At 36.8% G+C, this 22,050-nt stretch overlaps 3 protein-coding genes across 8 annotated transcripts in view; all 3 read right to left on the bottom strand.

Moving 5' to 3' along the window:
• Nucleotides 1–4,334: 4,334 nt before the first annotated feature.
• On the bottom strand, nt 4,335–10,404 carry pm20d1.2 (peptidase M20 domain containing 1, tandem duplicate 2). Its single transcript, XM_016549232.1, has 13 exons — nt 10,135–10,404; nt 9,852–9,938; nt 8,871–9,106; nt 8,703–8,789; nt 8,494–8,627; nt 8,284–8,403; nt 8,038–8,113; nt 7,876–7,937; nt 5,668–5,746; nt 5,516–5,587; nt 4,886–5,051; nt 4,693–4,792; nt 4,335–4,595 (listed from the first exon to the last, which is right to left on the bottom strand). Exons 1-13 carry the CDS (start codon nt 10,352–10,354, stop codon nt 4,466–4,468), a joined length of 1,569 nt encoding a protein of 522 aa, XP_016404718.1. The 5' UTR covers nt 10,355–10,404; the 3' UTR covers nt 4,335–4,465.
• A 2,348-nt stretch (nt 10,405–12,752) lies between these two features.
• pm20d1.1 (peptidase M20 domain containing 1, tandem duplicate 1) lies at nt 12,753–17,590 on the bottom strand. The gene is made up of 13 exons (XM_016549317.1): nt 17,377–17,590; nt 16,415–16,501; nt 16,076–16,311; nt 15,908–15,994; nt 15,688–15,821; nt 15,486–15,605; nt 14,663–14,738; nt 14,514–14,575; nt 14,357–14,435; nt 14,173–14,244; nt 13,270–13,435; nt 13,011–13,110; nt 12,753–12,923 (listed from the first exon to the last, which is right to left on the bottom strand). The coding sequence occupies exons 1-13, from the start codon at nt 17,588–17,590 to the stop codon at nt 12,809–12,811; spliced, it is 1,548 nt and encodes a 515-aa protein (XP_016404803.1). The 3' UTR covers nt 12,753–12,808.
• Nucleotides 17,591–17,635: 45 nt separating this feature from the next.
• The window catches only part of LOC107737650 (lamina-associated polypeptide 2-like), a 13,083-nt gene continuing 8,668 nt past the window's right edge, over nt 17,636–22,050 (bottom strand). For all 6 annotated transcript variants that reach the window (XM_016549231.1, XM_016549230.1, XM_016549228.1 and 3 more), the window contains 2 exons: nt 18,977–19,041; nt 17,636–18,848 (listed from right to left, as the gene is read on the bottom strand). In XM_016549231.1, the coding sequence (XP_016404717.1) occupies nt 18,554–18,848; nt 18,977–19,041 (360 nt within the window). In that variant the 3' untranslated portion in view covers nt 17,636–18,553. The remainder of the gene's footprint in view (nt 18,849–18,976; nt 19,042–22,050) is intronic.

Genomic DNA, 22,050 nt, shown 5'->3' with positions numbered 1-22,050 from the left:
AATCATCTTATGACTGCACCAGACAGCCAGCTGCTCAACCTCCCTTTTTTATGCAGACTCGACACCATCATGGATGAGGCAGATGACCGTGCCATCCACAAACTTCAGCAGCCTGACAGAGGGGTTTTTAGAGGTGCAGTGTAGAGGGAGAAGAGCAGTGGGGAGAGCACACATCCCTGGGGGGCGCCAGTGCTGATTGTAGGTGTTGGACATGAATTTCCCCAGTCTCACTAGCTGCTGCCTATCTGTCAGAAGTCTGGTGATCTACTGACAGATAGAGCGAGGAACAGAGAGCTGGGCTTATTTGGTCTGGAGAAGAGCAGGGATGATGGTCTTGAAAGCCAAGCTGAAGTCCACAAACAAGATCCTCACATAAGTCCCTGTTTTTTTCCAGAGGTTGCAGGATGCAGTGTCCAATATTGACTACATCGTCCAACGACCTGTTTGCCCGAAAAGCAAAAAAGAACAGGCTCCAGCAAGGGTCCAATAATGTCCTTCAGGGGGTCAACCCCGGTCTTTCAAATGACTTCAAGATCACAGACATTAAAGCAACATGTCTATAGTTATTCAGTGAAGCAGAAAGGGACTCTGCACAACTCCAGTGATCTGTTGAAGATCTTTGTGAAGATGGGATCCAGCTGGTCAGCTCAGGATTTCAGAGAGGCAGGTCTAACGCCATCTAGGCCTGGTGCTTTCCTTGTCTTCCGTTTGTGGAAGACCCAACACATCCTCTTCATGGATCGGAAGTGCAGGAGAGAGGTTGCTGGAGGTGTTGATGAATGTATGGAGAGAAGTTCAGAATGGGTGTGGGGTGTGAGCTTAGCAAAACTTTGCTATTGTTGTTTGTTAACAAGTTAGTTTATATGTTAATGACTTTATATGTTAATAAGTTCATTACAAATAAATAAATACATTTCACGTAAATGAATCTAATCTCAAACTACTTTCAGATCTAGATTTTATTATAAACTTGGCATTTAGCATTTACGTTAATATAGTATATATTTAAATTTACATTTAGCAGATATTTATAGCTTTTATGCAAAGTGATTTACAAATGAAAATCTGTCGGGTGGTTTACCACATTATATTAAATGTATGCAAATACTGTAGCCTTTATTTTAATGCCCTGTGCTTCCTGCCAAAGTAAGTCTTTTTGTTTTACACTAATCAGGGTATTTATGAAATAAAAACAATGTTTTTTTGTATCTCTTCAAATGTGTGGGCTTGGTTTAAAGTGTACTGCACTTTTATTACTGGGAAGCATCATAGAAGTGGCTAACCGCACACTGAATCCAATAAGGCTGAAAGAGATTTTATTGGATTTTATTGGATTCAGTGTGCGGTTAGCCACTTCCCTGTTTGCTTCCAACTATTATTTTGGCTCTACTCACCTGCAGCAAAAGGATTTATTTTTTGTTATTTGGAGCGCTACAAACTTTTTTGAACTTTTATCACTGGCCATGCAAATGATCTTGAAACATAAAAATGGAATGATGACACAATTGAAGTAATGGTGCTTTATGTAACATTGTCTAGTGTAATAAGTGTTAATGATAAATCCCTATTGACATTTGTACTGGTTACTGTATACAGGCCACCAGGGTAACACACAGACTTTATCATTCTTTATCAGATTTTCTATTTGAGATAGTGTTGATTGCTGATAAAAATCTTAATTGTTGGTGATTTTAATATCCATGTTGATAATGAAAAAGATGCATTGGGATCAGCATTTATATAGACATTCTGAACTCTATTTGGGTCAGACAACACATGCCAGGACCTACTCATTTTTGTAATCATACTCTAGATTTAATACTGTCATATGGAATTGATGTTAAGGCGTTGAAATTCTGCAGCAGAGCAATGACATCTCAGATCATTATCTATCTTGTGTGTACTCCATATAGCTAAAGCTCCATGTTGCAAATATGGTAGAACCATCACTTCTACCACAAAATAGTGCTTTGTAACTAATCTTCATGACTTGCCTCAATTCCTCAGCTTATCCAATAGCTCAGAAAAACTTTTATGTTGTAACAGAAACTATGGACTCTCTCTTTTCTAGCACTTTAGACATGGTTAAAAAGATCAAGCAAAACAGTCTGACACTGTGGTATAAGGAGCACATTCGTGCCTTAAAGAGAGCAGCCTAGAAAATGGAGGGCAGCTGGAAGCTTTTTAACAATAGTGAACTATAAAGATTATATAAAGATCAGTTCTGCGTCACCCTGTCACAGTTTATTTTGCAATAATAACTGTCTGTACAATATCCCGCTTATTGCACAGCTACTCTCATTACATAAATACATGTGAAATATTGATTTGAGTTGAAACTCATTCATAATTGCCCTTTACCTGTACATGAACCTAAAGCTTCTGCTAAGAAACAGTAGTCCATTACTGTGTACAAAATGATCGGCCAAGCAACAAGACTAACACTGCAACATTAGTAACTTTCATAAGGAAGTCCTCTGAGGTGATTTTCATTAAAGTTGATAACCAGCATACAAGATAGAACCAGATGAAATTGTATGAAATGAGACAGGGCGAGTTTAATGTATGAGATATGAAAGTATTGCTGGTTTCAGTCACTGTGATGCCATGACAAAGCTATATATTAGGAAATATCAGACAGCTGGATGCCATGACTGACCAATCAGAATCAGGTATTCCAGAGAGCCGTGTAATAAACTAGATTAATAACTGGAAAACAAAGATAAAATATCCAATTCAAATTTCCTCCTCCAGATATTTCACCTGTCTCTCCAAATACAACACATGAGCCTGATGAGACCACAGCATCCAATGCTGTTCCCTCAGAGTTCTGTGTAGGCAAACTGGACGGGTTATACATAAACCCAGATAACCCTACGACCTTCATTCAGTGTTCTAATGGCGGGACCTATGTGATGCATTGCCCTGATGGGACTGTCTACAATCCTGGCTGCTTGTGCTGTGACTGGCCTAAGAATTAATCAGTGTTCCACTTCTGCAAAAAAAAAACGTGTGGAATTTTGCCAGTATTTTTTTTTTACTGTTTGGGGCAAGTAGTGGCAAAAACATTTTTCACTTTACTTTTAAGTATTCTGTTCATTTCTTCAAATTTAACAGACACCCAATGATTTAATACTACTTTCTTAAAATAATATGCTACATTTAGTTGTCTTAAAGGAGTGCAGTCTGTCTAATCTGTCTGAATAAAACTAACCTGATTAAGCATTAATTGTCTGCATTTTTTACATTTAAAGTGGGACTGCATTGGTAACCTTGTGACATTTCTAAACATTTTTAGATAAAGGCTTTTTCAATGTTTGAATATTCATTAGAAAACAAATAAATAATAAAGAACACCCATCTGTTTCTATTAAAGCAATTGATTAATTTAAACTTGAAATGAAAAATTCATGTAACATTCAAAATGATTAATGCAAAACATTTACAGTAATTTTCAGTCTCCGCACAGTCCATTTCAGTGCAAAAATTACTAAGGATTCAAAGTAACATTTAAACAACCAATAACAATACCTTTGTGTTGAGCTACAGCTTTGGGATCCAAGGGATATGCAGAGGTAAATGTTTATAGAGCCAGACATAATCAGTCATAATAAATCACTTCAGCCTAACGCTTATCTATTGGCCCAATCATGCAAGCTTTGAAAAGGTAACACAGCGCTAACTTAAACCTAAATAAAATCTGAATCAATGAAAACACTATAAAGGTAAGATACAGATAATAGAGCTCAGGCTGTTCAAGATTAATCTCTCAGAAAGTTAGTTCAAAACATCAAAGTAAAAATATTAACTGTGCATTTTGAAGCAGACTAAACCAGAGTTAACTAATTGAATCATGTCCTCTGTACCCACTCACACTTTCAAACATCACAATGCCCATTTTGTCTGATTTATTCGCATAGCTACATTTTTTGAAGGAGCTCAGCTGAAGTGTAGTTGTGTCCAGCAATGCTTCAGGTTGGTCATGGTCAGGATTGCTTATGTTTACTTTGTCATTTAGCCAACAAACTTACAGTAATTTGGCTGGACTAACTGGCAAAAACCATTACTTAGAAGTCAGGGTGATAATACGGTTTAAACAGAAATACATACAAATATGTATGTAATATGACATTATGATCGAATACGTACTGTATATCTTAAGTCACTTTGGATAAAAGTATCTGCCAAATGCATGAATGGATGCCCATGTCCTGCTGTGCACACCTGACAACCAACAGATTACACTGTGTTTTAACTCTGTTCGGTATCATATCAAATGTAAGAAAGAATCTTTATGAATGAAATCTTTCACAACTTTCAATTCTTCATTGTGGTTTTTCTAAACCTACATCCATTTTATTCACATTTTTCTTATTCACAATTTTTATCTGCTAAAACAAAGCTCCCTGAGCTTAGTTTCTAAAACTTAAGTGTGTTGAGATCAGTGTAAGTAACATCCCACCATTTACAGCTCATGCTGGCTACTGTGAGGTGGCGGCAACTTCCTGACGTCATTATTCTGGATGAGCTGGAAGTAGAACAGCACAATCTCTTCATAGTTCTGAATGGAGATTCTCTCGTTCACACCGTGAAATCTAAAGGAGGAACACAAATGTTTAATTATATAAAAATGTGACATTTCTAGCTGGACAGTATTACAAAGAGCATTTCTGAGCATTTCCTGTGTCTTACCTTTGAGGATCACCTGGTTTGAACCATGACGGAGCAAAGCGATATATATCTTGCGTGATATCCTTGTAGTGACGGCTGTCAGTGTTGCCAACACAGATACCTGTGAGAGGAAATCAGCTCAGTTAAAAGAGGCTCTTCACAAGTCAATGATGTATGTAAGAGGCGGAAAGCAGAAATGCATCACTTGTCTTACCAGGAGCCACCGTAAGCTGAGGAAACATGCTCTGCACCGTTTTCTTTATGATCTGGTACCCGAATGTATTCTCATCATAGGAGCTGATGGACAGTGGGTCGAATCCATTGACCAGCTCTACCTTCACACGCTCATCTGATACAGTTGACTCGACCAACTCCAGAACCTAAAAGAAGACAATGAATCAAACTATGAAATAGTTCAGACAGAAAGAGTTTTTATTTAACCATTGTAAATAGCATTTGATTTAAAGCAGGGGTGCCCAAACTCGGTCCTGGAGGTGTCCTGCAGAGTTTAGCTCCAACCCTAATCAAACTCACCTGAAGCAGCTAATCAAGGTCTTACTAGGCATACTAGAAACTTTCAGGCAGGTGTGTTGAGGCAAGCAGGAGCTAAACTCTGCAGGACACCGGCCCTCCAGGACCAAGTTTGGGCACCCCTGATTTAAAGGGATAGCCCACTGGAAATTTTTTATTCTGTCATCATTTACTCACTACCCATCTACAGTTAATCAGTTTTTAAATCATGAGAAACTGGTTGGTGTGAAGAGCTAAAGTTAATAGATGAGCTATCAGAGTTATAGGCTGGACTGAATGAGTCATTGCTGTGGCAAACGGCGTGACCTCTCACCTCCTGCAGTGTTTGGGCTGAGTGGATACGGAAATTGACGAATGCTTCAGCATATGATGGGATTACATTAATCTGTCAGAGAAAGAGAAGTAATCAGCTCTACCTTCATGCTACTTTGTGAACTAACGTACAACAAAAAAAGAGAGGCCCACCTTTACACCCGAGTTAAACATAGTGACGGCAGTTGTGGTCCTCACAAATGCATTTGTGTCAGGTTTTCTCTCCAACACCCTGCATAAGAAAGGGATTTTCCTGGGTTTTACATGCTTACATGTTGCAATTAATTAATAAAGCGTTTACTTAATTAGTTATGAAAAAATTACTTGATTAAAATATTTTAACGCAGTTAACGCGCTGGCCCCGCCCCCAGACCTGTACCTCTTCTTACATTCATACAGTTGGCTGTTGACAAATATGATGCAGGGCAACAACTCCATAAATGCAGTTATGCCCTAAAATTCAAGATACTAGGGCAAAAATGCTCCTGATAAAGTAGTGTTCAATAGCACAGCTGCTTTGTTTACAGCTGTTACCGGAGAAACCGCTATACTTTTGAGGTTCCAAAAGCGCCTCCTACTGGCAGAGAATCAAACTGGATTTTCAATAAGCCTGTCTGCTGTTTCCCCCCATCCGCCCATATAACCCTGTTTTAAATTAATATAATAACTTATACTTCTGACTTGTCTCTTTTCTTAAAAAAATGGTTTAAAGACTGAAATGTGAGGTTTATCATTTTAGATATATTTTTTGTTTTGGTGAAAACCTGTATCTCTACTGTAATTAAATCATGTTTTTACAGTCATTTTACAGTTTAATGTTACCATAGACATTGCCCTACCCTGCTCATATGGTATTAATTTTTATTTTTAAATAAATTTTTGCAGGTCTTAAAAAAGGTCTTAAATTTGATTTAAAAAATCCTGCAGACAGATGTAGCCTTGTACACTGCCAGCATCTAGAATGATTTTGATCATCATTTTAGTGTTCATAACAGAGGGCTCTTTCAACTTGTTATATTTTACAGTTTGTCAATTGATATAATTGTTAATTGTTACAATATAATTACAATATAACTATTAATTGTTTGTTAATTGATTTTGTAGGCTTCTACACATGTGCACCCCTCAAAAGCCTGAAACCCCAGAGCCCCCCACATAATAAATCCCAATTTAACCCCTGCCTATAAAGCCACAGCAGAACTGTTGTTCTGTTGTGTGTTTAGTTTCTGAATTAATCCGTGTTTTGAACGAAGTGGGTGAATCAATGATTCAAAGGCCCATTCATAAAGTTAGCCGTTTACTGAATTCCTGAATGAATCAGCCGTTTGAACGAATCGAATGAATGACTCATAACATTTAACACAACCTAAATATAAAAGAAGGTATTTTGAAGACACTAATAAAGCTGTTTTGGTTATCAATGACTTCCATTGCATGAATGAAAAAAAACTGAGATGTTTCTCAGATTATCTTCTTTTATGTTCCATAGTTTATGATAGGTCGTTGTAACCTAAACGTTTATGTGTAATACATTTTATGTTGAATCAAATAAAATATTTCTTTCTACAGCTACAATTTGTAATGTCTACTACTTAATACTTTCTCATTTAACACAAAAACAGCTTTAAATAATCTTTTGGGGGCATTTTTACAGCCAAATGTAATTTGTGATTAATTAGATTAATTAATTAACACATCATGCAATTAATTAGATTAAAATTTTTAATCGACTGACAGCCCTAATATATATATATATTTTTTTTCTTTTTGGTATGTAATTAATTCCTGTGATGGCAAAGCTAAATTATCAGCACGCATTACTCCAGTCTTCAATGTCACATGATCCTTCAGAAATAATCCTTCAGAAAAATCTTATTTGGCGATTAAAAATATATCTCTCATTACGATCAATGTTAAAAACTTTCAGCTTAATATTTTTGTGGAAACCATAATACAGTTTTTCAGGATTCATTGATAAATAAAAAGTTAAAAAGAAGAGCATTTACATAAAATAAAAATATTTGTAACATTATGAAACATCTCTACTGTCACTTTTGAGCAATTTAATGTGTCCTTGCTGAAGTAAATTATTAATTTCTTTCACAAATCAATACTATGAATTATCATCATATGGGTACTAGGCAGACTCAGGTCTTTAAAGCCTGACTTGTGTAACAAGCTTTTCATATAAAAGTACAGAATGGGATGTGATGACAGACATATAGAGAGTGAAAAAAATCCCATAACCATTATTAAATTGTCTTTTGAGGTCCGAAAAGTTTTCAATGCAGGAAAAATCCTTTATAAAATATACTTTGATATGACATTAGTTACTGCATTAAGGTAACCAATATGAGCTACCTGCTGAGTAGCGGAGAGAAGAGCCACAGATTAGACATGATGAATCTGAGAGGCAAACCAAACTACAAAAGAAAATAAGAGAAATGGTTTTCACATATACAGAATACAGGTCAGTATTTCATCAAATGTGGCCTGCAAAATCCTCTGCTTGTAGCATTTTACCTTATGGGCCAGGTGTTCAAACGTGCCACGCTCAGGACCATAACCAAACAGCCTGGGCATTGGATTTTCCTCCAATCTGGGAAAAGATATTAATAGATAGCATTACGTACAATAAATCTTCATTTAAATACATTTAGCTTAGTCTAATACTGCCGTCATGCAGCTGGTTTGAGAATAACTTGGATCCATCTTTAATCTTTTTTAATTGTTTTACTATTTAAAAAAAAGTTAGGTGTTTCTGCTTGCCTTTTGACTGCTGACGCCAAGATGCCAATGCTGCTCTCTCTGGGCGGCATGGATGAATGTCCAGGAGCACTGCTTACACTCAGCTTTACTGTGGCCTGACCTTTCTCACTGATACCTATTCTACAAAAACACACACAGGGCAAATATTACACACTAATTCAATTACTAAATGACTCTTCTTAGTAGAATAGCTCAAAATAGCAGTCTCACAGGGCAGCAGGTCCATCCAGGCCACTTATGACACCATCCAACACTGCCAGGCCTTCATCTAAAACATACCGGAGCTTCACCCCCCGACTCTTCAGGAGCTTCACGATATTGGCTGCCCCATGTAAACCATTCACCTGACAAAACCATATAAATAAGTGCATATAAACAAGTATTCTAAACAACAACTAGTCAATTCACTTGAGACGGACCTCCTCATCGTGACCCAAGCCAATGTAAAAGCTTCTCCGAGGAGTGTAACCTCGTTCCAGCAGGTATTCCAACGCCTGAAGGATCCCCTTCAGAACACACATCGTGACAGTTAGCATCAGGTTGGACTGAGCAGATGTGAAAAAGTATGCAGTGCTGATTCACTGTACCATCACAGACTGTTTATTGTCGATAGTTCCTCGTCCATAAATGAAGCCATTGAGCTCTTGAGCAGAGAAAGGAGGAGCATCCCACCCATCCGCCTCATCGGCCGGCACTACATCAATGTGTGCCAGCAGCATGTACGGCTCCAGATCAGGCTCGCTTCCTGGTACCGTCAACAGGTGGCTGTAGTTTCCCACCATCTCATGCTGGACCAGACTGGATGAGAAGATCTTTGGGAAAACTGAGAAAGGAAATATTCTTAAATAACACGCAATACAATATCTTATTACTATTAAACGACAAGTAGCTGATTTACATGAATACAGTTAATTAGTAAGTAGTAGCAGTTAGTTTTCTTTAGGGTTAAAATTTATAAACGATGTCAAAGGAAGTGCTTTACCTTTAAAAAAATACTTTTTATTTTATATATGTTTGTGGCTTTTGTTATCCTCTTACCAAATTTGTAAAAGTTTAAAGCCTTGTATTATATATTACAATGTTTTCAAGCAATAAACATTGAACATAAAAATGAACTTGTTTTAATTATATAATGCTAATTATTAAATATATATGTAATATATTTACAGTATATTAAATGATTACATATTAATGATATTCTAGGTTAAAAAGTACTAATGAAAATACACCAGAATGCAAGTAATAGGGTTGCAGATTTAGCCTAAATTATACTTGTCAAATGCTGTCCAATCTAAAATGACTGTACAATTTGAGAAAACGTAATATGAGTTTTTTTTGTTTTTTTGGCTTTTCATGCTGCAGAAAAGGTCCACACATTATGTCACTTCATGTGTACAATTTTATAAAATGCCAAATTTTTTGTAGTGGGGGAGATGAAGTGGTAACAGGATTGAACTCGAAATGCAGGACAGCTAAAATTAGTTCATAATTAAAATATTGTGGTCGTGACTTAAAAGATAATGGGGCAACAGTTTGCGTTTGCTGCTGTGTAAGGCATGGTGTCTCACCCTTCCTCAGCAGCCCGTCAAACTCACGCAGCGCGCTCGTGTTCACATTTGTCTCGGTAAATGACACAGTGGGAATCTGAATGGCCGCTATGAAAGAGACGAAAACAAGACATTACAACATTTGTAACATCTACAGCAGCAGTCTACGCATGTTGACAGCACATCCTTTATCTCCGTCTTCCTGATCCATCTATTCACGTCACGTGATGAGCTGCGTGTCAAACTGCTTTAGCAATCGGCACAGAGAGGGTGTTCTTCGTAGTATTTCTTCGTTGTTTGTTACCTTTGAAATTTGCCAGCAGGTTCTTTCTCTGTTGTGGACTTAAATGAAGAGAAATGGCTGTTGTATTTTCCCATTTTCCCAACTGAAGCCCCGCGTCCGCATCAAATGTAAACGTCCTAACTGTGGCAACAAGGAACAAAACTGTAATCGAAAATATGACACTAAACAGCAGCACTTTGAGAAACTTTAATAATTTCCACCGAGCGCTATGGCCTGTCATGTTTCAGGAAGTGCAAAATACAGTCATTTCATGGCCAGAGTTCATGTTTATTTAATACCTCACCGAATACGCAGTAACGCCCTCTGCTGCTGTGGATTAGAATCGCATGTAAAATATATATATTTTTGTAATATTGTTTATTTATATTATTCAAGCATTTATAAAAATTTTGAATTACGTTTTATTTTTCATATTTTTTTTTTTACCGTTTTCTTTATAATTTTAATTTAAGTTTTAGTAATTTTGTTGTGTGCTACGGTTTTTAAATGATATATATACAGTATATAGTACACATTTTTTTTTTAAATTTTAAAATATATTTAATTTATAAATAAATATAAATAATATATTTTATTTCTGTTTTATTTCAGTTAACAAAATATTTTAAATAGCTTAAATTAATAATAACATTTAATCAATATTAACAAATTTTCTACATTCCAATTTAGAAAAAACATTCAGTTATGTGGCCATTTGATTTGCACAATAAGAATCACCCCTAGGCCAGAATTATAGATGACAGCTAATACAAAATTCATTGCAGACATTAGGAGAAAAGCAACAGGGAAGTAAATGAATGACTGTTTGTGCATGAGATTTGAGTTCCTTCTGAAAGGCTGCACTTAATATGAGACATATACCTCCCGGTTTCACAGACATGGCTTAAGGCTAGTCCCAGACTAAAATGCATGTTTGAGCTGTCTCGGCTGAAAATATCTTGCTCTGACACATCTTAAAATATGTCAGTTCCATTGCTCTGCCTCAAGATGCACACATGTAACGTTTTCTTCTGAGGCATTTTACACACTAATTCTTAGTGTGCTGCTTAAATAGCTTAATTTAACTAAGGCCTAGTGCTGGCTTAAGCTAAGCCCCGTCTGTGAAACCGGGCCATAATAGCCTTAAAATGAGGCTCAGCTCATTATTCAAACTTGTGTAATTAAATTATAGTATAATATGAAGCACTAACACCGCATAGACTACCACTTAAAACAGTGCCTCTTTAATATGCAGTAATGTTGTAGTGAACATTATTTTAGAATATTATTTTTTTTTTTTTTCAGGTCTGCACTTTCTTTCAAGGTTACTTTTGATGCAACTAAGGAAATTATTGACTAGAGTCTGACACCAAGGAGAGCAATGAGACAAAGGTAAAATACATAAGGTTATAAACTACATAAAGGCTATGTCGTTTTGAAGAAGTCTTTATCTGCTCTCTGTAACTTGATGACTTTGCAGGATAGTTTTGTAGGGCAACTATCCTCTCAGACAGATCCATAAACATTTGGATACTGGTCCTTTTTATGTAATGTTTGAATTATTAATCATTGACAGCTTGACAGAGCAAAGTCAAAAATATAAACTTTGACATACAGAAGAAATATTACATAAAAATGCAATAATCTGTGTCCTAAGACCGTCTATTCAGTGAATAGGAGCAGTGGTCTGTGTAGATAAACGTGCAAACCAGCTGAGCTGATGGCCTTCATTCACAGAGAATCTCTGCATGTGCTGCGACTGGCCTCAGAACTAACCTCGAGTTACTCAGTACTAACAAAATAGCTGGGAAACAGCATTTGAATATTTTTTTCAATAACAAAAATCTTGAGATAACTGAAATATTGGAAGGAGTATTTTGCACAGACAGAAGATGCATAGGTTAACCTTTTGAACTTTTTAAACTAAAACAGCTTTTAAAATAATTGCAATCACTGTGGTTTTGCATGAAGACAAGAAATGTTACTTATCTTATTAACATTTCCATTGGTATGGCATGAGTAACCTTGTGATTTGTATTTTAACATAGCAGAATGTTGACTCACCCAGGGAAAACTAACTAAAGATACTGTAAAAAAGAAATTTATATCAAGAAAAAAACTTTTTTTTATTATCCATTATGTAATTTTACACCATTTCAACAAGCAAATTAAGAAAATATATTTACAGTAATTTTCCAAAGTTTGGGGTTGGTAAGATTTTTAAATATTTTTGAAAGAAATCTGTTGTATACAGCAAGGCTGCATTTATTTGATCAAACATACAGTAAAACCGTAATATAGTCAAATATTAGTACCATTTAAATAAATTAATTTTTTATTAATTTCCAGTCTTCAGTGCCACATGATCCTTCAGAAATCATTCTAATATGCTTATTTGCTTCTCAGGAAACATTTCTTTATAATAAAATTGAAGTCAGTTGTGCTGCTTATTATTTTTGTGGAAAACGTGATACTTTATTTTTCAGGATTCTTTGATGAAAAGTTCAAAAGAACATTTATTTGAAATACATATCTTGTGTATCATTATAAATATGTTTGCTGTCACTTTAGATCAATTTAATGCATCCAGTTGAATAAAAGTGTTAAATTCTTTCCAAAAAATTCTTACTGCCCCCAAACTTTGAATTTAAGTTAATTTGCTCTCATTAGAACTTCCACAGAATTCCTATTTATTTTAGGTGCGAGGTCCTGGCAAGTTCTTGATGTCACTGTTCTGCATGAGCTGGAAGTAGAACAGCACGATCTCTTCATAGTTCTGGATGGAGATTCTCTCGTTCACACCGTGGAATCTAAAGGGAAGTATAAGATGTTTAATATTTTGTTGTTTTTACAGTACATGAGCCAGTATGTCGCTTCAGCATTTCCGTGTGTCCTACCTTGCAGAATCTCCAGGTTTATACCATGATGGGGCAAAACGATAAATGTCCGGAGACAGTTCTGTGTAGTGACGGCTGTCAGTGTTCCCCACGCAGATACCTGTGAGAGGAAATCGTAGAGCTGCTTTGTTGACAAGACTAAGAGTGGGAGAAGCTCTTCATGGGTCAATGATGTATATAAGGGCCACTTAAACCCCTTGAGCTCTTACTAGAGAGAGCAAACATGCAGTATTTAACGGCACAATGCTGAAAGCCTTACCAGGAGATACAGTGACCTCAGGAAAAATGTCATGCACTGTTTTCTTTATGATCTGGTACCCGAATGTATCCTCATCATACGAGCTGATGGGCAGCGGGTCGAATCCACTGACAAACTCTACCTTCACACGCTCATCAGATATGGTGGATTCAATCAGCTTTAGAACCTAGAAAGGAAATAGGAAATCAATCAATGAACTTTTTGCTTTGGTAAAATGTAAGACTTTTATTAAAGTTTGAAAATCTGCCACTCACATTGAATATATTAAAAGTAACCAACAGCAACATCCTATCAACATAATATTTGCCTAATTAATTCTGACTGGTGCTCTTGACTTTTCAATAACTATTTCTATTCTTTTTCTATTTATTTATTTATCAGTAAAGATCAACATTATACAATTTGAAATCAACATTATATAAAAAGAGATGGGTATAAAACTACTTAAAACATTAAACAAAAATGATAAAGAAAGAAAAAGAAAATTAATAATACAAGACCTCTCTCCCCCACTTCACTTCCTGTCAATTCTAAACTGTCCTATCCTCAATAAGTCAAAAAATGGCAAAAAAAATTAAAAACAATACATAAAACTAGAAGCATAAAACCAAGTAAAATACATAACGTAGATAATTTAAATAAATATTTTATAATCACACATTTTTCTTAAAATGTAAGATTTCTTTAATAACTCTTAATAGTTTTTATTATTCAGAGAGTGGAGAGCCTGGCTTCATAAGACCATAAAATAGATGTTATCAGTATATTTCTGTAACGGTAGGTTTAACTAAGGGTTGCGCTCAAACTTCCTTTGTTGTCTTCCAAGCACTGGTATTTTCTTTAGGTAAAGCAAATCTTTTTAAATGTATGAACTAATTAAATGTGCTAGTGCTGACCTCTCACCTCTTGCAGTGTCTGGGAAGAGTGAATGCGGAAATTGACAAAGGCCTCAGCATATGCTGGCATTACATTAATCTGTCAGAGAGAGGCAGGCAGGGGGGAACAGTTGGATCTCCATTAATGCTTAGAGTAATTTTATGTGAATATATGTATAAACAGAAAGTAAATGATGTGAATGGCAGCCCACCTTAACACCAGAGTTAAACATTGTGACGGCAGTTGTTGTCCTCACAAATGCATTTGTGTCAGGCTGTCCTTCCAAAACACTGCACATGTGATTTGAAAGTACCACGGATCAAAGCATGTACTCATTAGTTACTGTAGTGAGAAAAAACATGGCCTACCCGCTGAGCAGCGAAGAGAAGAGCCACAGATTAGACATGACCATTCTGTATGGCCAGCCAAACTAGAAGGCAAAAGAGAAAGTATAAATAAAACAATGTATTATTTGTAGGAGTGTCATAAGCATTTTATATCATGTTTGTTTTATTACCTTATGTGCCAGATGCTCAAATGTGGCACGCTCTGGACCATGACCAAAAAGATTGGGCATCCGGTTCTTCTCCAACCTGGGTAATTTTGAGCCAAAACACAACGAATTACTTACATAATTACTTTATGTAAGATTTATGTATTCATTAATTTATGCATTTGTTCAAAATATTTATTTGATTTCTTATCAGTAAACATCAACATAATACATTTAGAAAAATTAAACATTATACAAAAATGGGCATAAAATTACTTCAAAATCAGATACAAAGGAAAAGAAAAATGCAAGGCAGAATGAATAATATATCAAATGTATAAAACAAATTCAAATACATACTTTACAAAGCTCACAAATATTTCTTAAAAGTTTAATATTTCTTTAGTAAAATTAGCTTGTTTATTTAGAGTGGAGAGCCTGGCTTCATTTAATGAGACCATATGTTTTTAATAGTAAATTTGCATTTATGAATATGAAATTCAATCAGAATGATAAGAATATTCATTTTAATTATAAAAAAAAAATCACACAATGTAACTAAATAAGTAGAATGACAAAATAAATGCAAAGAAGATTCATGGTATTTTACTTTATAACATGCTAGAATACAGTGTAATACAATTTTAAGAGTAAGATTTTATTTTTTACATAAATGTGCCAGATGGACATTGATTCTGGCTTTTGCATTGGGTTTATTCCATTCTGTCTTGCTTTTTGTAAATGCAAGACCATATCAACTGTGAACGGACCCATTAGAGGTGCAAAAAATATTTAAATTAAGATCATGTTCACAGTTTTCATATTACAGTAACTATTTTTTTCTTGCCTTGTAACTGCTGAAGCCAAGATTCCAATGCTGCTTTCTCTGGGAGGCATGGATGAATGTCCTGGAGGAGTGCTGACACTCAGCTTTACTGTGGCCTGACCTTTCTCACTCACACCAATTCTACAAAACCACACAAGACGTAAATCACACACGAGTTCAATATCTAAATGTTCATATTAATTCAGTAAAACGGAGGTCTCACAGGGCACCAGGTCCGATCAGGCCATCTACCACACCATCCATGATCGTGAGACCTTCATCTAAAACATACAGAAGCTTCACCCCACGACTCTTCAGGAGCTTCACGATATTCACAGCACCTTGTGGGCCACTGATCTGAGAAAACCAAATGAACAGCTGCATTAACACAAGCTTTCTGCTGAGATTTTAGCAGATAAACTATGATTAGAACTGAGACGGACCTCCTCATCATGACCCAAGCCAATGTAGAAGCTTCTCCGAGGAGTGTAACCTCGTTCCAGCAGGTATTCCAATGCCTGAAGGATCCCCTTCAGAACACACATCGTGACAGTTAGCATCAGGTTGGACTGAGCAGATGTGAAAAAGTATGCAGTGCTGATTCACTGTACCATCACAGACTGTTTATTGTCGATAGTTCCTCGTCCATAAATGAAGCCATTGAGCTCTTGAGCAGAGAAAGGAGGAGTATCCCACCCATCCGCCTCATCGGCCGGCACTACATCAATGTGTGCCAGCAGCATGTACGGCTCCAGATCAGGCTCGCTTCCTGGTACCGTCAACAGGTGGCTGTAGTTTCCCACCATCTCATGCTGGACCAGACTGGATGAGAAGATCTTTGGGAAGACTGAGAAAGGAACAATTCATTATTAACCTTCATTAATCTTTAATGACACTATATTTTACAAATAAAGCATGCAAAAATAATCCTTAAATCATCACTTTCTCACCCCTTCTCAGTAGCTGGTCAAACTCTTGCAGGGCAGTTGTGTTCTGTTCTGACTCTGAAAATGACACTGTGGGAATCTGAACTGCAACTGTGGGAGATCAAATAAAAAAAAGAATAAAAGAAATAAAACAAGAAAATCTGACCATGTTTATATGTACATAATTTTCTGATTAAGGTCAATATTCTGATTAAGCCTTTATTCTGAAATGAGATTTTCATGAGGTTTTTAGGCCCTGAACTCTCATTTATTTTATTCAGACAAAATCACAATAATTTTCAAAAAACAAAAGCGCTTAACTTAGCCTACTGTATCATATTTCATACACAAACTTCTAAGGGCTAAACATTATCAACATATCAGCAACAAAACTTTGCTGAAAAATTTGTTTACAATTTGCTATATGCTGTAGTTTATACTTTATTAGCAAGTAAAAGCCCTTTTGGAATAATTGTAAAAATGTCCACCTTTAGGTCATGCTGATTTATGTATTAAAAAATCATAAACAAAAAATAACTTTTAAAATGTTAGTAATATTTCAAGATGAACACTCGCTGTACTGACACAACTTAGGTTTACTTGATAATCTCTCTATCTCTATATATTTTAGAAAAATCATGTTAAAATGTATCAGATAGTTCAGTGTTTTAAGGAACATTTATTTGATCCCTCAATTATCGTTGTATTGCATTGCATTATACGTTTCGCCCCCATCAATAAAAAAACCAGGCTGTACAGGGTTAATACAGCATGCAAGCTGTTTTACTCCAATTTCTTATAATCTGAATATCGACCCAAAGAAGTTACGGTAATCAGGGCATTTAATTTAATATTTTAATTTTGCATTGTCTGAAAATAACCAAATTCCAATTCTTTACCTATTTATTATTACTTTCTCCATCCAATTTATGAAGCATTTAAATTTCTAAACAAGTATAATTTTGATATAATTAGGCTTTTCTTACCTTTCAAATTTCCCAGCAGCTGCTTTTTCTGTTCTGGACTTAAAGTGGGATAAATTGTTGTTGCATTTTCCCATTGTCCAAGTTCTGTGTTCACTTTAAATGTAAATGTCCTACCGATCACAACAGCAAATAAAATTAAAACTGAAAGTACAAGGATTAACAGCAGTATTCCAAAAAACTTCAAAATTGTCTTCTTAGTGATTTTGGTCTTCATCTTTCAGAAATTCAGGACGAATGACAGTCGTCTGCATGATCAGAGTTCACATTTTTTATTGCCTTATTGACAACTGGTCATGCAACATAAGAGGCCTGGGCTGGTGTGGAGCCAATTACAAATGTAAAAAGCAGTTTAGATGTTTTTTTTTTTAACCACCTGCTGGGGTTTGAATAACCAGCAACAGAGATATTTAACAATATTATCAATCATTAGATATTGAATAAATGAACAATTTGAAGTAATCTGCAGAAGATTGAGCTGCATTACACCACATATTTGTAAGGTCATATTTCATAGTGAAAAATCAGCTGTAATTCAAATGAAACTGTTCAAATTAAATGTTTTCTGATATTGAATCTTTTTAAAGGTTCACACAGTACAGCTATTAATAAGCTAATGCAATAATTTCCCCATTTTTGGGCTCTGAATTGAAGGACAATGGGCCCTATTTACACAAATTTGGCATCTAGAGACCCTCTTGGTGTTAATATAAATTAATTTAGATAGGTGTATCTTTATTAAAACACAGAACAACCTTAGGAGAACAAATTTATTTACTTTAAATAAAACAAACAAAAGGTACACATTAAAAACCGCAAGATATCACGACTCATTAGTCCAGCTGTAAAAGACTGTAAGAGAAGAATGTGATTGTTTCTGTGGGAGTTCAAATCTCAAATAAACTGTATAAAATACACATCTATGGTAAAAGATCAATCAGAGAAAACACCATGCACAGGATTAGCCAACTACATATCTCATCAACTCAAGTTTAACATCCTATATGGTCTTTGAAAGCAAGTGAATGCAGGTGTTCTGATGTAGCTCTCTTTGCGTTTCATTCAGTCCAATCACACAGTTTCCTCTGATACCAGTTTAAAAAGATAATCGTCTGAAGGACACTTGGCTGACTAAACCTGAGGTATTGAATGAACCTTCTTTGGCATCCGTGTTGCACACCTAAGCTGTAGCGTCAGTGGTGGATTGGTCCTCTGAGGTGTATATGAGAGCAGCTTCTTGCAGACCTTCAAGCAGAGCAGTGAAAGGATTGGATAGCGGCTCCTCCATGGATGCGTAGATGAGGTACAGCAGGCAGACCACCAGGAGGAAGACCACGATCTGAACCCACAGAGGCACCAGACGCTGCTGAATCTCCTGCCTCTCCAGTGTCGTGGGACTCAGTAGCGGCATTTCAGGGTATTTAAATTGCACAGGGCGGCCCGCAGCTCCCTTTATAGGCCGTCTCTTTGTAGCACTGCAGGCAGAACAAAAAGACCTTAGAACTAATTTACAATGGTGAATTGAAATATAGGCATGAGAGTCCATAGTTTGTGAACAATGGTAGTATTTAGTTATGAGAAAAGTATCACAGATGGTACTCACTAGATTCCAGTGGGAGTTTTGGCAGTGTCAGGAAACATCTCTGAAAGAACATCCGTCACAGGTTTCTAATGGCCAGAAGAAACCACACAAAACAGACTGAATAAGAAAACATACTTTAAATGTGTGGTCTACAAATGAAAGAGGAAGAGAATGAACAGACATCACAAAAAAACAAAATACGAGGGAGGATGGAGTGAAAAAGTATAGAGAAATACCAGCCCAGACTCATGAAAAAGCTGATTTGAAAGTCATGTGGAAAACACAAATCACAGTGCAAGAGTGAAGCTAAATTTTAAGTTGAGTGTCACATGGTCCTTCAGAAATCATACTAACACGCTGATTCGCTGCTCAAGAAACATCAATATCGAAACCATGATACTTTGTTTTTTTTAGAATTTTTTGATTAGTAAAAAGTTCAAATTAACAGCTTTTATTTTAAAAAGAAATCTTCTGTAAATGTCTTTACTGTCACTTTTAATCAATTTAATGCATCTTGAATAAAAGTTCATTTCTTTCAAAAACAAAGTCTTCCTGACCCTAAACATTTGAATGATGTATACTAATGTTCCTTTAGAATTATATTTTCATGACAATAATGCTGGGTACACACCACAAGATAATCGGGCTGACTTTGGGCCGATTTCTCCCCTTCCGTCAATCCTAGGTAATGTGCCGATTATCTTGGTGGTTCTAAAGATTATCTTATGAGATTTTCCTGTGGTGTGAGGTGTGTTAAGAGTGTTTTTACTGTCACTTCTGATCATTTCAGTGAATTCTTGCTGAATAAGACTTTTGAATGCTAGTGTATACTGGAAAAAATATTATCTTTTATGACTGAATTAATTCAGTCACTAGCAGCCATACTGAACACTCTGAAAGAACACTCCTACTGGTTCGTAACAAACTGACTGCAAAAAAGCATTAGCCAACATGAGCTGTCGTGCAAAACAAAGTGTATACATCCACATCACATCTGCCCGTTATTGTGAATTCTCAGATTTATGCTGGGTACACACCACAAGATAATCGGCTTGATTTTGGGCCGATTTCTCCCCTTCCGACAATCCTGTAATGTCCCGATTATCTTGGTGGTTCTAAAGATTATCTTATCAGATTTTCCTGTGGTGTGAGGTGTGTTAAGAGTGACTGAATCTGCTCGGAAGAACGTCGGAGGCGCCCCGATCGCGAAGCGTAAATATTCAACATGAATATTTACGATCATAAATCCTGATGTGTGGGGGGAACATCGCGGCACACCACACACTATAGGAGCAAAACGGTTAAATCTAGGATTTTTTGTCCTCATGTTTGTGGTCTCTCACATTTTGAAGATCCTATAAGATTTTAAAAATCTTTTAGTGTGTACCCAGCATAAAGTACATTTCCTCAGACTCTAACAAAAAAAAATAAAAAATTACTACTATTATTATTATATACATAATATGTGTGTGTGTACGGTATATATATATATATATATATATACACACACACACACACATACAGTATATATTTTGAAAATATTTACATGCAGGCCTATAGACATTTATATATTTATATTAAGTTGGCTTGAAAACGCCAACTTACTGAAATCCTATTTAAACTACCTCTTCTTCTTCTGAGACCAAATTTTAAAGTGCATCTCCTCCTAGACCTTTAAAGCTACAACCACCAAACTCGGCCCAGACCTTCAGACTGGTTTTAGCAGGTCAGGCTAGTTTTCAGCTGTTTTTTTTTACTGAATCAACTGGTTTTAGCTGGATTAGCATAGAAACATGCTAACAAAGTTCTAGTAACTTGCTAATCATGCTATAAATATGCTAGTAACTTGCTAATCAAGCTAACAAAATGCTAACACCATGCTAGTAACATGCTAATCATGCTAGTAACTTACTAATCATGGCCCTGGGTACCTTAGCAACTGCATAGCAACACCTTAGCAACCACCACGGGTACTATAGCAACCACATATCAACACCGTAGCAACCAACCCAGGTACCCTAGCAACCACCTAGCAACACCTTAGCAACCCCCCCGGGTACCATAGCAACCACCTAGCAACACCTTAGCAACCACTCTGGGTACCTTAGCAACCACCCCAGGTAGCCTTGCAACACCCTAGCAACCACTCTGCGTGCCCTAGCAACCGCATAGCAACAGCCTAGCAACGGCCCTGGGTACCCTAGCAACTGCATAGCAACACCCTAGCAACCACTCTGCGTGCCCTAGCAACCGCATAGTAACACCCTAGCAATGGCCCTGGGTACCTTAGCAACTGCATAGCAACACCTTAGCAACCACCACGGGTACTATAACAACCACATAGCAACACCGTAGCAACCAACCCAGGTACCCTAGCAACCGCATAGTAACACCTAGCAACCACCGAGTACCTTAGCAACCGCATAGTAACACCCTAGCAATGGCCCTGGGTACCTTAGCAACTGCATAGCAACACCCTAGCAACCACCCCAGGTAGCTTAGAAACACCCTAGCAACCACTGGTTACCACCTTGAGTTCAGTAGCAACCACATAGCAACACCATAGCAACAGCCTGGGTACCATAGCAACCCCATAGTAGCATCATAGCAACCACCCAAAGTACCTTAGCAACCACATAGCAACACCCTAGTAACGGCCCTGGGTACCTTAGCAACTGCATAGCAACACCCTAGCAACCACCACAGGTAGCCTAGCAACCACCTAGCAACACCTTAGCAACACCCCAGCTACCCTAGCAACCGCATAGTAACACCTAGCAACCACCCCAGGTAGCTTAGCAACACCCTAGCAACCACTGATTACCCTAGCATCCGCATGGCAACACCTTAGCAACCAACCCAGGTAGCCTAGCAACCGCCTAGCATCCACTAAGAATACCCTAGCAACTGCATAGCAACCTTTTAGCAACCACCATAAATACCCTAGCAACCGCATAGCAGCACCCTAGCAACCAGCCCGGGTACCTTAGCAACTGCAGAGCAACAGCCTAGCACCCACCCCAAGTACCCTAGCAACCACATAGCAATACCTTAGCAACTACCCCAGGTACCCTAGAAACACCCTAGCAACCACC

This window comes from Sinocyclocheilus rhinocerous, unplaced genomic scaffold (assembly GCF_001515625.1).
Source record: "Sinocyclocheilus rhinocerous isolate Xijiao unplaced genomic scaffold, SAMN03320098_v1.1 scaffold72, whole genome shotgun sequence".
NCBI classification, from domain to species: domain Eukaryota; kingdom Metazoa; phylum Chordata; class Actinopteri; order Cypriniformes; family Cyprinidae; genus Sinocyclocheilus; species Sinocyclocheilus rhinocerous.
Note: the sequence above shows the minus strand (reverse complement) of the source record. Positions and strands in the feature narration are given on the sequence as shown.